The sequence below is a fragment of the Leptodactylus fuscus genome, chromosome 4, assembly GCF_031893055.1.
Source record: "Leptodactylus fuscus isolate aLepFus1 chromosome 4, aLepFus1.hap2, whole genome shotgun sequence".
NCBI classification, from domain to species: Eukaryota; Metazoa; Chordata; class Amphibia; order Anura; family Leptodactylidae; genus Leptodactylus; species Leptodactylus fuscus.
This window is the reverse complement of record NC_134268.1, coordinates 203,222,983-203,239,259: the sequence shown is the minus strand read 5'-3', so window position 1 is coordinate 203,239,259 and position 16,277 is coordinate 203,222,983. Positions and strand designations below refer to the sequence as shown.

Below are 16,277 nucleotides of genomic sequence, written 5' to 3'. Positions count from 1 at the left end.
GTGGCCCCGCAGTGAGAGTATGGAGATAGGGCCCGGAGGGAGTATAGTGGTCATCCTGCCTCTGTGTCTAGATGTCATCTCATCTACTCAGTAGATACAATAAACTATATATAATACACCATTTGTTAACTATGCTATGGGAACACAGGTGACGTGAAATGCTGTATGTAGGAGGGTAACTGGACGGTGCCCTGTACACTTGTAAGGGATGAAGGCTAGGGGCCCACTAGTTGTCTGAAATGTTTTTTTCTACGGGATTGGTAAACTGATTTGTCCAAGGGGCATTTGTTATGGGTCTTATCCAAAAATTTAAACAGCCTAAAGTCATATCTGTGCCAGAGCCTGCATTGGAAACCACATAAACCACAAAAAAAAACGGAATAGTCATTGGGGTCTGCCAGTGTCCATGTGTCCCTGGCAGAGTGCCCAGCGCAAATGTGAATCTAGCCTTAGATGGAACTGAAAGGGAGCAAGCACATCTACAAAGATTTACTTTAGATCCTAATAAGTTTTTGCTTTGGTGGAACCAAGGAAGCTAAGCCCAAGAAATTAGAGGTGACGTGCAAAAAAAAAATACCGTATATACTTGAGTATAAGCCGAATTTTTCAGCACAGTTTTTGTGCTGAAAAAGCCCCCCTCGGCTTATACTCGAATCAAGCAAAAAAAAAAAAAAAACAAACAAAAAAAAACAACATTATTTATTTATTTATTTGTTTATTTGGGAGGGGGTGTCTATGACCAGCCACAATATCAATGTATAGAATCTCCCATAAAATAGTGAAAAAAAAGAAGCTTTAAAAAGAATATAATAAAAAAATAAAGTAAATAAAAGTTGTAAATCCCTCCTTTCCCTAGAATACATATAAAAGGAGAAAATGACTGTGGCACACATACACATTAGGTCTCCCTGTGTCTGACCGTGCCCGGTCTACTGAATATAGGGGATCTGCAGTGCTCCTGTTCCGTTGGGAAGGGGTTAATAGGAGCACTGCAGATTCCCTATATTCAGCCAGGCTGAATTCTAAGTGGGGGGAAAAAACCCAGTCCTCAAGCTCAGGGAAGGGGCAGACAGACAACCAAAACAACCCCTCCCCTTCCCCATTTTTTGAATTTTTGAAATTTTCCAGTAGCTGCTGCATTTCCCCCCTCGGCTTATACTCGAGTCAATAAGTTTTCCCAGTTTTTTGTGGTAAAATTAGGGGGCTTGGCTTATATTCAGGTCGGCTTATACTCGAGTATATACAGTAGGTCTGTCCTAAGAGGGAGTGGAGGGTTCTGGTGTTGAGGATCTCAAATGGTAGCATTTACAAGGAAATTTTAGCAAACCAAGACACGGGTGTAATCCATTTTCACTTTTTTAGGCAAACAACAGAACCTTGCAGGAGAAAATTTTGCAGGTGAATAACTTGGTAGAAGCTTTCGGCAATGCCTGCACTATTATTAATGAAAATTCAAGTCGCTTTGGGAAATACTTAGAAATGAAATTTACCAACAATGGAACGGTTGTAGCCGCCCAGATCTCTGAATACCTCCTGGAAAAATCCAGAGTTGTCCACCAGGCCATGTAAGTTGTTTCATTTACATTTTATGTAGTAGGGTTGTTATTCATATGACGTACTCTGGGGCAGTGGCGTAACTACTGCCATAGCCGCAGAGGCAGCTGCCACAGGGCCCGGGACATTAGGGGCCTGGTGACAGCCGCTACTGCTGCTATCATTATACTCGGGGGTCTTTTTGGACCCCCGAGTATAATGATTGGTGGACTGGGAGAGGTAAGAAACATAAAAAACACTGTTACTTACCTCTCCACAATCCTGCCAGGCCTCCTTCCTAGTTGTCTGACGTCACATGAGCCCGGCCTGCGTCCCGGGGTCATGTAACGTCCGACGTCATTGAACAAGGATGGCAGCGGAGGCCGACAGTGTAGGAGCCGGGGGACAGGTAAGTAACAGTAGTTTTTTATGTTTTTATTCCCCCGGGTCTCTGATTATTATACTCTGGGGTCTGAAAAGACCCCAGAGTATAATAATTGTTTATGGGTGTCCACAGTAGTACATAATACTGGGTGCAGGGGCCACTATGGGGGATAATACTGTGTGCAGGGGCCACTATGGGGGATAATACTGTGTGCAGGGGCCACTAAGGGACATAAAACTGTGTGCAGGGGCCACTATGGGGGGATAATACTGTGTGCAGGGGCCACTATGGGGGATAATACTGTGTGCAGGGGATACTATGGGGGATAATACTGTGTGCAGGGGCCACTATGGGACATAATACTGTGTGCAGGGGCCATTATGGGGGATAATACTGTGTGCAGGGGCGACTATGGGACATAATACTGTGTGCAGGGGCCATTATGGGGGATACTACTGTGTGCAGTGGCCACTATGGGACATAATACTGTGTGCAGGGGCCACTATGGGGCATAATACTGTGTGCAGGGGCCACTATGGGGGATAATAGAACGCGCAGGAATGCGTAGGAGGGGTTCGGTCGAGGTCTTCGGCGTCGGTGTCGGTTGGGGGGGCCCCATGTCAGAAGTTCTCCACGGGGCCCCGCCATTCCTAGTTACGCCACTGCTCTGGGGTTCGAATCCTAATCCTTAACCTAGTCAAGTAAAGTATGAAGCTAGCAGACACACATTATAAGTTTAAGGGTTTTCCCATGAAAGATATTTATGGCATATCCATCTGTGTATTTCTAAAATGAGGGACTCCATCCCTCCCACTCTTACCTCGCTACTACACCGCTTCTGTCAGCCCCAACAGCTGAATCACATTGTGTTTTACCGTTGTCAATTGGTGTCAAGAGATCGCTGTTTTTGTCAAAAAGTAAAATAGATCTTTAGAGCAATGAGGGTGCTGCCACTTACCTGATTGGAGCAATGAGGGTGCTGCCACTTACCTGATTGGAGCAATGAGGGTGCTGCCACTTACCTGATTGGAGCAATGAGGGTGCTGCCACTTACCTGATTGGAGCAATGAGGGTGCTGCCACTTACCTGATTGGAGCAATGAGGGTGCTGCCACTTACCTGATTGGAGCAATGAGGGTGCTGCCACTTGGAGCAGCAACTCCTTGTGGCTCCAAAGAGCTAATTTGTATTTTACCAAAAACAGTAATAGGTTCATAAGGGGAAAACATGGTGTTGTTCAGGTGAACATAACTCACCTTTCTGCAGGGTAGGCGATGGGCAAACAGCTACATTAAGAGCCGGGTTTGACCTGAATATCCTAAATTGTCTTCATGAAACCGAACAATAGGGAATTTGGCTTGAACAAGCTAAAATGGCTGCTGTGATATACATTGTCGCTATTAGACTCTGGGGTTTCTACAGATCCAAGAGTATATGGGCTGAGTATATAAAGAAGTTATACCAAGTATTAAACTTATCACTTGTCCACTGTATAGTTGACAAGTGCCTGATCAGTGGACATCAAAAAACTGGGGTCCTGTACCCTCCTGTAAAAAAAATAAAATAAAATAAAAAATAGAACAGCCGTAGGTTTGAGCGATTGGGATCAGAAAAGATCGGATTCCGATCGGCGATTGAGTAAATTTCACTATCGTGATTGGAATTCCGATCCCGATCTTTTCCAGCGAGATCGAGGTCGGAGGTTATCTCGAGATCCCTAAAAGTGACTTTTCCCATAGAGAAGCATTTACTAGGGTTGAGCGACTGGGATCGGAAAAGATCGGATCCCGATCGGCGATCGAACAAATTTCACGATCGCGGTCGGGATCGGCTGGAAAATGATCAGAAATCGGATTTTAAAATCGATCCTGAAATCTCAAGATGGGCTCAACCCTAAATAGCTGTTGAGCATGCACGCTGCCGCTCCAGTCACCTGTATGGGACCGCCATTAAGAAGTTAAAGCTGACATCTCCAATATGGCCGCCCCCAGGAATTTAAAAAATAAATAAATAAATAAATAAGCACAACAGTTGCTAAAAGAACAAAGCCATTATTTCTCTTCTACATCCTGACATCTCTATACGACACATTCCCTTTAATAACTCAATTGTTCTCCTTTTTAAAAAAATGTTTTTTGTTCTTTTCAGAGGAGAAAAGAATTTTCACATTTTTTATTACATTTACGCCGGATTGTCAGAAAAGAAGAAACTTGTACATTATAAATTACCAGAAAACAAGCCTCCCAGGTAATGTGACGGATCAGACTGACGCCCGCTACCCCGTGATGGCGAGTTATTACTCATACTAATCGGATATCTCTCTGCTTTCAGATATCTACAAAATGAGCATATTAAAATGGTACAAGATTTTATGAATAACACTTTCTATAAGACTCAGTTTGACTTAATAGAACAATGCTTCAAAGTGATCGGCTTCACCATGGAGGTGAGTAGAGATGAGCGAACACTAAAATGTTCGAGGTTCGAAATTCGATTCGAACAGCCGCTCAATGTTCGTGTGTTCGAACGGGTTTCGAACCCCATTATAGTCTATGGGGAACAGATACTCGTTAAGGGGGAAACCCAAATCCGTGTCTGGAGGGTCACCAAGTCCACTATGACACCCCAGGAAATGATGCCAACACCTCTGGAATGACACTGGGACAGCAGGGGAAGCATGTCTGGGGGCATCTAACACACCAAAGACCCTCTATTACCCCAACATCACAGCCTAACAACTACACACTTTACACACTCAATACCACCTCTCTGACAGTAGGAAAACACCTTGAAACATGTGTATTTGGCACTTGCAGTGAGGAGAGCTTGTCACCAGCAGTGAATTTGGCCCTTGTAGTAAGTTGAGGTTGGCACCAACATTTGTTTTGAAAATCAGGGTGGATTGAGCCTCTAACCAGCAGAGTTTGGGCAAATTCATGGTGGAGGGAGCCTCTAAACAGCCCAGTTTGGGCAAATTCATGGTGGAGGGAGCCTCTAAAAACCCCAGTTTGGACCAATTCATGGTGGAAGGAGCCTCTAAACAGCCCAGTTTGGACCAATTCATGGTGGAGGGAGCCTCTAAAAACCCCAGTTTGGACCAATTCATGGTGGAGGGAGCCTCTAAACAGCCCAGTTTGGACCAATTCATGGTGGAGGGAGCCTCTAAAAACCCCAGTTTGGACCAATTCATGGTGGAGGGAGCCTCTAAACAGCCCAGTTTGGACCAATTCATGGTGGAGGGAGCCTCTAAAAACCCCAGTTTGGACCAATTCATGGTGGAGGGAGCCTCTAAACAGCCCAGTTTGGACCAATTCATGGTGGAGGGAGCCTTTAACCAGCAGAGTTGTGGGAAAACAGGGTGGAGGGAGCCTCTAACCAGCAGAGTTGGTGGAAATCAGGGTGGAGGGAGCCTCTAACCAGCAGAGTTGTGGGAAAGCAGGGTGGAGGGAGCCTCTAACCAGCAGAGTTGGTGGAAATCAGGGTGGAGGGAGCCTCTAACCAGCAGAGTTGGTGGAAATCAGGGTGGAGGGAGCCTCTAACCAGCAGAGTTGTGGGAAAGCAGGGTGGAGGGAGCCTCTAACCAGCAGAGTTGTGGGAAAGCAGGGTGGAGGGAGCCTCTAACCAGCAGAGTTGGTGGAAATCAGGGTGGAGGGAGCCTCTAACCAGCAGAGTTGGGGGAAATCAGGGTGGAGGGAACCTAGTATTAGCAGTTGTGCAACGCTTATGGTGGATGAGTATGAGGATGCGGAGGAATTGGAGAGGTTGAGTACAGACATGGAGTTTCATGTTGGGGTGCTTTACACAGGTGGGCCCAAAAATGAAGGCTCTATCCAGTGGTGGTTCATTTTTATCAAAGTGAGCCGGTCGGCACTCTCAGCTGACAGACGGGTGCGCTTGTCAGTGATGATGCCACCGGCTGCACTGAACACCCTCTCAGATAGGACGCTGGCGGCAGGACAGGACAGCACCTCCAAGGCATATAGGGCAAGTTCAAGCCACAGGTCCAACTTCGACACCCAATACGTGTAGGGCGCAGAGGGGTCAGAGAGGACAGGGCTGTCGTCAGAAAGGTATTCCCGCAACATGCGCCTATACTTCTCACGCCTGGTGACACAAGGACCCTCCGTGGCGGCACTTTGGCGAGGGGGTGCCATCAAGGTGTCCCAGACCTTAGACAGTGTGCCCCTCGTTTGTGTGGACCGGTGAGAACTTGGTTGCCTACTGGAGGAACTGCCCTCCCTGCCGCCAACGTCACATGCTGGAAACATCTCCATCATTGGCCCTCCCCTCTACCGGAATAAAAGACGAGATGTTGTTTTTATACCGGGGGTCAAGGATAGCAAAGATCCAGTACTGGTTGTCCTCCATGATTTTGACAATACGCTTGTCGGTTGTAAAGCACCCCAACATGAACTCAGCCATGTCTGCCACAGTGTTAGTTGGCATGACTCCTCTGGCCCCACCGGAAAGTTCAATCTCCATTTCCTCCTCATCCTCCATGTCTACCCATCCGCGCTGCAACAATGGGACGATTCGAAGTTGCCCGGAAGCCTCCTGTATCACCATCACATCATCGGACAACTCTTCTTCCTCCTCCTCCTCCTCCTCCTCCTCCATTAAACGCAGTGAAGCGGACAGATGTGTGGACCTACTCTCCAGCTGTGACGGATCGGATGCTATCCCTAACTCCTCTGTGTGATCTGAGTTATCCCTGATGTCAATCAGGGATTCTCTCAGAACACACAAGAGCGGGATTGTAAGGCTCACCATCGCATCCTCAGAGCTCACCCTCCTTGTGGACTCCTCAAAGACCCGTAGGATGTCACAAAGGTCTCTCATCCATGGCCACTCATGGATGTGAAACTGAGGCAGCTGACTTTGTGGCACCCTAGGGTTTTGTAGCTGGTATTCCATCAAAGGTCTCTGCTGCTCAACCACTCTATTCAACATCTGAAACGTTGAGTTCCAGCGTGTGGGGACATCGCACAAAAGCCGGTGTTGTGGCACATGCAGGCGTTGCTGGAGAGATTTTAAGCTAGCAGCGGCTACTGTCGACTTGCGAAAGTGGGCACACATGCGCCGCACTTTCACCAGTAGCTCTGGAACATTGGGGTAGCTCTTTAGGAAACGTTGCACCACTAGGTTGAAGACGTGGGCCAGGCATGGAACATGTTGGAGTCTGGCAAGCTCCAGAGCTGCTACCAGGTTCCGGCCGTTATCACAAACGACCATGCCTGGGCCCAGGTGCAGCGGCTCAAACCATATTGCCGTCTCATCGAGGAGGGCATCCCTCACCTCGGAGGCAGTGTGCTGTCTGTCCCCCAAGCTGATCAGCTTCAGCACAGCCTGCTGACGTCTACCAACGCCAGTGCTGCAACGTTTCCAACTCGTAGCTGGGGTCAATCTAACAGCAGAGGAGGAGGCGGTGGCGGAGGAGGAGGCGGTGGAGGAGGAGGAGGAGGGGGGTGTTCTTCTCGTGTCCCTGCCAGGAATGTTAGGCGGGGAGACGAGGTACACCGGGCCAGTTTGGGAAGCAGTCCCAGCCTCAACTACATTCACCCAGTGTGCCGTCAGTGAAATGTAGCGTCCCTGTCCGCATGCACTTGTCCACGCGTCGGTGGTCAAGTGGACCTTTGTGCAAAGCGCGGAACTAAGGGCCCGCCTGATGTTGAGTGACACGTGCTGGTGCAAGGCGGGGACGGCACACCGGGAGAAGTAGTGACGGCTAGGGACGGCATAGCGAGGTGCCGCAGTTGCCATCAGGTCCAGGAAGGCGGGAGTTTCAACAAGCCGGAACGCCAACATCTCCTGGGCCAGCAGTTTAGCGATGTTGGCGTTCAAGGCTTGCGCGTGTGGGTGGTTAGCAGTGTATTTCTGCCGCCGCTCCAATGTCTGAGAGATGGTGGGTTGTTGTAAAGAAGCGCCTGATGGTGCAGGAGAAGGAGATAAGACAGGAACAGGGGAGGATGAGGGAGAAGTCAACAAAGTGGCGGAGGCAGATGAAGTGGTGTCCTGGCTCGTCCTCTGGATTGCATCGCCAGCACAGTCAGCAGTGGCAGTGGCAGAGGCAGAGGCAGTGGCAGAGGCAGTGGCAGTGGCGTGAACGGCAGGCGGCCTTTGTCCTGCTGTTGCTGCCTGCCACTGATTCCAGTGCTTGGATTCCAAATGACGGCGCATTGAAGTGGTGGACAGGTTGCTCTTCTCAGAGCCCCTAATCAATTTCGAGAGGCAAATTGTGCAGACAACACTATATCTGTCCTCGGCGCATTCCTTGAAAAAACTCCACACCTTCGAGAAACGTGCCCTCGAGGTGGGAGTTTTTTGGGGCTGGGTACGAACTGGAACATCTTGGGAGATTCCGGGTGTGGCCTGGCTTCGCCTAAGCTGCTGACCTCTGCCTCTGCCTCTAGCTACCCTTTTTGGTGCTGCACCTGCCTCAACATCCACACTACTTTCCCCGCTTGACATCCCCCCTGTCCAGGTCGGGTCAGTGTCCTCATCATCCACCACTTCCTCTTCCAACTCCTGTCTCATCTCCTCCTCCCGCACAATGCGCCGGTCAACTGGATGCCCTGACGGCAACTGCGTCACATCATCGTCGATGAGGGTGGGTTGCTGGTCATCCACCACCAAATCGAACGGAGATGGAGGAGACTCTAGTGTTTGAGCATCTGGACACAGATGCTCCTCTGTTAGGTTCGTGGAATCGTGACGTGGAGAGGCAGGTTGAGGGACAATGAAAGGAGCGGAGAACAGCTCTGGGGAGCAGGGACAGTTGGGGTTATTGTTCTGTGAAGCTTGGGAATTTTAGGAGGAAGGAGGACAAGACTGTTGGGTAATAGGAGGAGAGGAGGCAGAGTCTGACTGGCTGCTGGACAATGTGCTGTAAGCGTTCTCTGACAGCCATTGCAAGACCTGTTCCTGGTTCTCGGGCCTACTAAGGTTTGTACCCTGCAGTTTAGTTAATGTGGCAAGCAACCCTGGCACTGTGGAGTGGCGCAATGCTTGCTGCCCCACAGGAGTAGGCACGGGACGCCCTGTGGCTTCACTGCTACCTTGCTCCCCAGAACCATTCCCCCGACCTCGCCCACGGCCTCGTCCACGTCCCTTTCCGGGAGCCTTGCGCATTTTGAATTCCCAGTTAGAAACTGGCCCTATATACCAGTAGCAAAAATTTTGGGTGCACGTAACCCCAATATATTCTTTGAATTACCAGTCAGAAACTGGCACTATATGGCAGTAGCAAGAAATGAGGGTATTTATAACCCCAATATATTCTTTGAATTACCAGTCAGAAACTGGCACTATATGGCAGTAGCAAGAAATGAGGGTATTTGTAACCCCAATATATTCTTTGAATTCCCAGTCAGACAATGGCACTATATACCAGTAGCAAGAAATGAGGGTATTTGTAACCCCAATATATTCTTTGAATTCCCAGTCAGACAATGGCACTATATGGCAGTAGCAAAAATAGTGGGTGTATATAGCCCCAATTCTATTGCTAGGGGACTTGCAGGGTATTTCTGGGGTGAAGGTGGGGGGGCACACCGTTGGAATGGGGATTTGGGGTGTATATATGGGGTATACGGGAATACACTGTCAGTGTATTTCATTCAGGATCCTGGGAAAGCTGGGTTGCGGCGATTGAGCCTGTCAGTGCCACGTTACACTGACAAGCTTCTCCCTGGAATTTAGCTCTTACAAGAGCTGTTGGTTGTCTTCTCCTTCCTATCCTAGCCTGTCCCTGCCTACCCAGAATCTAAGCCCTAGCTAACTGGCCGGAAACCTCCGTCCCCGGTGAATTGCAAGCTCAGAATGACGCGAAGCTGGGCGTCGCTGTTCTTTTAAATTAGAGGTCACATGTTTTCGGCAGCCAATGGGTTTTGCCTACTTTTTTCAACGTCACCGGTGTCGTAGTTCCTGTCCCACCTACCCTGCGCTGTTATTGGAGCAAAAAAGGCGCCAGGGAAGGTGGGAGGGGAATCGAGTAATGGCGCACTTTACCACGCGGTGTTTGATTCGATTCGAACATGCCGAACAGCCTAATATCCGATCGAACATGAGTTCGATAGAACACTGTTCGCTCATCTCTAGAGGTGAGTGATTTCATCCCTTCTGTCCCTTTACTAATGCATGGTGTTATGTGTACTGTATCACCAAAATCAGCGGTTGCTTTTGTCTCCCCCCACTCTAATGACATCCATACTCCAAGGCTGTAATGATCCTTAAATACACAGTACATTTTATTCACTATGAAAAAGTATATGCCCCCTTTAGAGATGAGTGAACTAGTTTGGAACAGACCAGATTTGTCCTGAGCTTTCCAGATGTTTCCCAACACTTTCTTGAGCTGTCTCATGGTGATCTCTTGGGGCCTCCTGGGTGACATTACAAGCCATGGGGGACAACTGAGACCTTTGATTGGGCTAATGTGGTCACAGGGTGTGTGCACCGATTTCATGACATTAGCATTAAACCATGATATTGGTGCCTCAGCATCCCAATGACCTGTGGAGTAAGTGTCATGAACTTTCCAGGCCCATATGACTGTTAGACCCCAATTACAGGCCTCAGTGCCCCCTTAGTTTCCTTCTCACAAATATAATGACTCCTGGTCACCCCCACACATTATAATATCTCCTTAGTAAACTTAGTTTACTTAATGTCCACCATACAATATGAAGCCATTTAGTTGCCCCCACACCGTATAATGTCCCCTTAATGTCCCTCACACAATATAATGCCCATTAGTTTCCCCCATACAGTATAATGCCCACCCCTTAGGGTCTCCCACACAATTTAATGCCCATTAGTTGCCCCCACACAGTATAATGTCCCCTTAGTGTCACTCACACAATATAATGTCCATTAGTTTTCCCCACACAGTATATAATGCCCCCTTAGTTTCCCTCACACAATATAATGCCCGTTAGTTGCCCCCATACAATATAATGCCACCCTTAGGATCTCCTACACAATTTAATGCCCATTAGTTGCCCCCACACAGTATAATGTCCCCTTAGGGTCCCACACACAATATAATGCCCCTTAGTCACCCCCACACAGTATAATGCCCCCTTAGTGTCACTCACACAATATAATGCCCATTAGTTACCCCCCCCTACAATATAATGCCCCCCCCCTTAGGGTCTCCTACACAATTTAATACCCCTTAGTTGCCCCCACACAGTGTAATGCCCCCTCAGTGGACCCTACACATTACTGAGATTTCTTAGTGGCCACTACACAGTATAATTCCTTCTTCGTAACCCCCACACAATATACAGTATATTCTATTGTTGCATGCAGTATACATTGTGATATATATAGAATGTATATTATTTTAGGTTTTAATAACCTTATCTTTATTTCACAAGGGGTTAAATAATGAATTTTCATTTCTCTTGTACTCTTGATAAAAATTGCTTTTTCTGTTTAATACTTGTTATAATGAAATAACTTACACGTATACCATTTGCTTGAAGGAACTTGGAAGTGTATACAGTATACTCGCTGCCATTCTGAATGTGGGAAATATAGACTTCACTTCCGTAGCATCGGAACATCAGATAGACAAGAGCCACATCGCCAATCCGGCAGTGCTGGAAAGCTGTAAGATTCAGTCAAATATCACTACAAATCTTATAAAGTGTGGCTGTGTCTTTATGCAGGGGTGTATATCGAGGGGGTGCAGAGGGTGTAGTCACATCTGGGTCCAGGAGGTTTCTCTTCCCAATTTGAAGAGACCATTGCTATCAATGACGCATATTATACAGTAGTCGGGGGGCCCGATTCTGTACTAGAGCTCAGAAACTTTATGTTACCCCGTTTTCAGACTTCTCAATGTAATATACTATGTATTGCTGCTATCATGGGTGTAACTTATGGGGTATCGGAGGGTGCAGTTGCATCGGGGCCAAGGATCCTTAGGGGGCCTATAAGCACTGGCATCAGTATAGAGATTGCAGCTTCCATCTGGCCCATAAGCCAAGGAGACCCACAGATTACCCAAATCACGCTAAGATTAAACTCCTCAGCACCCGAAACCATCATTGTAGGGAAGAGGTAGGGGGCCCTGGACAAAAGATTGCATTGGGGCCCCAAGACTTTTGTTGCGTCACTGGCTGCTATCTTCTTTTCCCACATAGTCAATCCACTATTCTGTAATTGACTTGATGGATCTTCTCCGGATATACCCTAGAGTCTAGGATATATCCGGAGAAGATCCATCCTAGACTATTGTAACTTGGGAGGTGAAGTAGTTGGACCCCTGGTGATCAGACATTTGCCATTAGGGTTGAGCGATCGGGATCGGAAAAGATCGGATTCTGATCGGCGATCGAGTAAATTTCACGATCATGATCGGCTGGAAAATGATCAGAAATCGGATTTTAAAATCGATCCTGAAATCTCAAGATTGACTCAACCCTATTTGCCATCTATCTATTGTGAGCCCACTTTAAAGGAGAAGTCCAAAAATTACAATGTATCCCTTCTCTACAGAAAAGAATGTGGCTGTCTGATTGGTATAGGTCTTATATCTGCTGCCCTACATGAAGGGGGTCCTGTATGCCTTCCAGGAGTAGTCTGGCAGGGTTTGGTATGGGTAGACATGATGAGCCATCGGCTTCCCACCCCACCATTAAGGCTGACCGGGCAGCACACATGTACAACCTGCTACGCTATTCATATGGGGCACATGGGTCCCAATTCTTGTAATAGTAAGGGCCCTAGAGTCCAGACACCTACAGACAGTTAACCCATAGCTTGTGTATAGGGTATAATTTGTAGAATATCCCTTTAAGAATCGGAGTCCGTGGCTAGTTTTATTTTAACTCCAAGTATTGTGTGAATTATTCCAAAGGCAGGAAATTTCTCATAATTTCAGATCACTTTGAAAGAGACATAAAACAGAACATAAATACGTTTTCTATTTGAAGACTTGGCAAAGACTTTTTAGCAAACCCAGTAAAAATAAAAATATGCCATAAACAACAGCTGGGCTCCTGAGACGTCCTACATATTCCCATGATGGATTCTGATGGTACAAAGAAGGACGGCATTGTGATTGATCAGCTAAAACAACTTGCCACATCATCACCTAGCAGCTTAAAGGGATTGTATATATATATATATATATATATTGTGGGGGAGATAGGCTCAGCGGTAGCAGCAGCGGACCCAGACAGTCAGAGACAGACACCAAAATCAGTTTGAACAGGGTTTTACCCCTGTGCGTTTATTTTGCAAAAAGGTTTAAAGGTGCTGGCAAACAAAATAAACAGGCCTTTACTTCAGGCAAAAAACAAACACAAATACCTGCCCGGCTAGGCGACTAACTATACAGAAGCACTCTGTCTATACGTGTGGCTTGCTTCAACCACACGGACAAAACAAATCAACAAAAATACAAGCTGTGAAGCACCCACTGGTCTCACCAGTTTTCAGTTGGATGGACAGGACCTGGCTCCACCACTCTCCCCCAGGAACTGCCCAGGACAGAAGTCTGGAGAGGCTTTATAGGCCTGTGATTAGGCCTAACTGCTCCCACCTGTACATGAAGGCTCCTTCCTACAGTGGGATGAGAAGGGGTTAATACAGCCATATGCTTTACTACAGCTCTTGAAGCCCTCACTCACCAGACATATGAGAGGACTCTGGGGGAGATATAGCGTCCTTCCAGGACTTTTCCTGTCACTTTCTTACATACCCTCCCCCTTTGTTCGAACCTATAGGGGCGAACACCTTTCGCCACCATGCAATGTGTCCTGGATAAAGCATCTGCATTCCCCTGTAATTTCCCGGATCGGTGTTCGACCTTAAATTTAAAATTTTGCAAGGTAAGGAACCATCTCGTAACCCGAGCATTTCTCTCTTTAGCCTGAGACATCCATGTGAGAGGGGAGTGGTCAGTAATCAACCGAAACTGTCGGCCTAGCAAATAATATCGTAGGGACTCCAGAGCCCATTTGATGGCCAAACACTCCCTTTCTACAATACTGTAATTTTTCTCTGCGTGAGTGAGCTTTCGACTCAGGTATGTGACTGGATGTTCCTCACCTTCAATCACCTGTGAAAGGACTGCCCCTAACCCTACATCTGAGGCATCAGTCTGTACCACAAACTCTTTGGCATAATTTGGAGTGACCAAGACCGGTTGTATACAAAGGACCGATTTTAACTTTTGGAATGCCCCCTCAGCTCCTTCACTCCATTTGATGAGGCCAGTTCTCCCTCCCTTGGTCAGGTCAGTCAGGGGAGCTGCAATGGAGGCAAAATTGGGTATGAACCTCCTATAGTACCCCACAATTCCCAGGAAAGCCCTCACCTGCTTTTTACTTACGGGACGGGGCCAATTCTGGATAGCCTCTACTTTATTCACCTGGGGTTTGATTACTCCTCGTCCTATTGTGTACCCCAAATACCGGGCTTCCTCAAGGCCCAAAGTGCACTTTTTGGGGTTAGCAGTTAATCCGGCTGCCCGAAGCGAATCTAGTACCGCTTGGACCTTCGGCAAGTGGCTCCCCCAATCAGGGCTGAAAATGACAATATCGTCAAGGTAGGCTGAAGCATACCTGCGATGTGGCTTGAGGATTTTGTCCATCAACCGTTGAAAGGTGGCGGGAGCACCATGTAATCCGAAAGGCATAGTTACGTACTGGAAGAGCCCATCTGGGGTGGCAAATGCAGTTTTCTCTTTAGCACTTTCCGTAAGCGGCACCTGCCAATACCCTTTTGTTAAATCGAGAGTCGAGAAGTACCTGGAAGTCCCTAACCTCTCGATCAGCTCGTCTACTCTGGGCATCGGATAGGCATCAAACTTTGAATTTTCATTTAATTTACGGAAATCGTTACAAAATCTGATGGTACCATCGGGTTTGGGAATCAGGACAATAGGATTTGACCACGCACTTTTTGACTCTTCAATGACCCCAAGAGCTAACATATCGTTAACCTCTTTTGTTATGGCCTGTCTACGAGCTTCAGGTACACGGTAGGGCTTCAGACTGATTCGTACCTGCGGCTCGGTTACAATGTCATGCTCTATTAGATTAGTACGCCCAGGTGTCTCAGAAAATACATCAGTGTTTCTTTGTACAAGTTCCTTTGTCTCTTGGGCCTGCACCTTAGACAGAGTCACCGCTATCTGTACATCAGGACAATGATTACCAATTGCACCTCTGACTTTAGTGGCAATTTCTCTAGGGGTACTTAGAGCCGACAAGGATTCCCTCTCTTTCCAGGGTTTTAACAGATTCACATGGTAGATCTGTTCAGGTTTCCTCCTGCCTGGTTGGAAGACCTTGTAGTTTACATTTCCCACTTTTTCAATTATCTCATATGGACCTTGCCACTTGGCTAGAAATTTACTCTCTACAGTGGGTACGAGCACTAACACCCGGTCACCTGGGTTAAAGGATCTGAGCTGAGCCTTTCGGTTATAAACACGGCTTTGTGCCAACTGAGCATGCTCCATGTGCTCCTTTACGATGGGCATTACTGCGGCAATTCGGTCTTGCATTTGGGTTATGTGCTCTATAACGCTACGGTAGGGAGTGGGTTCCTGTTCCCAAGTTTCCCGAGCAATATCTAATAGACCCCTTGGATGTCTTCCATACACTAGCTCGAAGGGAGAGAATCCGGTGGAGGACTGGGGTACCTCTCGGATGGCAAACATTAAATATGGCAGCAAACAATCCCAGTCCTTACCATCCTTGCTAACCACCCTCTTCAACATTCCTTTAAGGGTCTTATTAAACCTCTCAACTAGGCCATCGGTCTGGGGGTGGTAGACAGAGGTTCTCAAGTGCTTAATACCCAGGAGCTTACACATTTCCTTTGTAATTTTGGACATAAAGGGGGTACCTTGATCCGTCAGGATCTCTTTAGGGATACCAGTCCGGGAAAACATATAAAACAACTCCTTGGCGATTAGCTTTGCTGAGGTATGTCTGAGGGGCACGGCCTCAGGGTATCGGGTAGCATAATCTACTACGACCAATATGTACTGATGTCCCCTAGCCGATTTCACCAGGGGTCCCACCAAATCCATAGCTATACGCTCAAAGGGCACCTCTATAATTGGGAGGGGTACTAATGGACTCCTGAAGTGGGAGACTGGTGCAGTCAATTGGCACACTGGACAGGAGCTACAGTAATCTCGTACATGTCTGTCCACCCCCGGCCAATAGAAACGTTGTAATATACGTTCCTTAGTTTTCTCATACCCCAAATGTCCTCCCAGTGCATGCTTATGGGCTAGATCTAGAACCACTTTTTGGAAGGGTTGGGGTACCAACAATTGCTCAATAACATTATCTCTTATTTTGCTTACCCTATACAGTAAATCTTGGTTC

At 47.4% G+C, this 16,277-nt stretch overlaps 1 protein-coding gene across 2 annotated transcripts in view; it reads left to right on the top strand.

The window, feature by feature from the left end:
- Window positions 1–16,277, top strand: part of MYO3A (myosin IIIA) — a 151,793-nt gene that overhangs the window by 63,897 nt on the left and 71,619 nt on the right. Inside the window, exons 13-16 of one of the 2 annotated variants that reach the window (XM_075271731.1) lie at window positions 1,363–1,565; window positions 4,066–4,164; window positions 4,249–4,363; window positions 11,406–11,532. In XM_075271731.1, the coding sequence (XP_075127832.1) occupies window positions 1,363–1,565; window positions 4,066–4,164; window positions 4,249–4,363; window positions 11,406–11,532 (544 nt within the window). Of the gene's footprint in view, window positions 1–1,362; window positions 1,566–4,065; window positions 4,204–4,248; window positions 4,364–11,405; window positions 11,533–16,277 lie in introns of those variants that run through there. The other variant, XM_075271730.1, reaches the window with a different exon arrangement.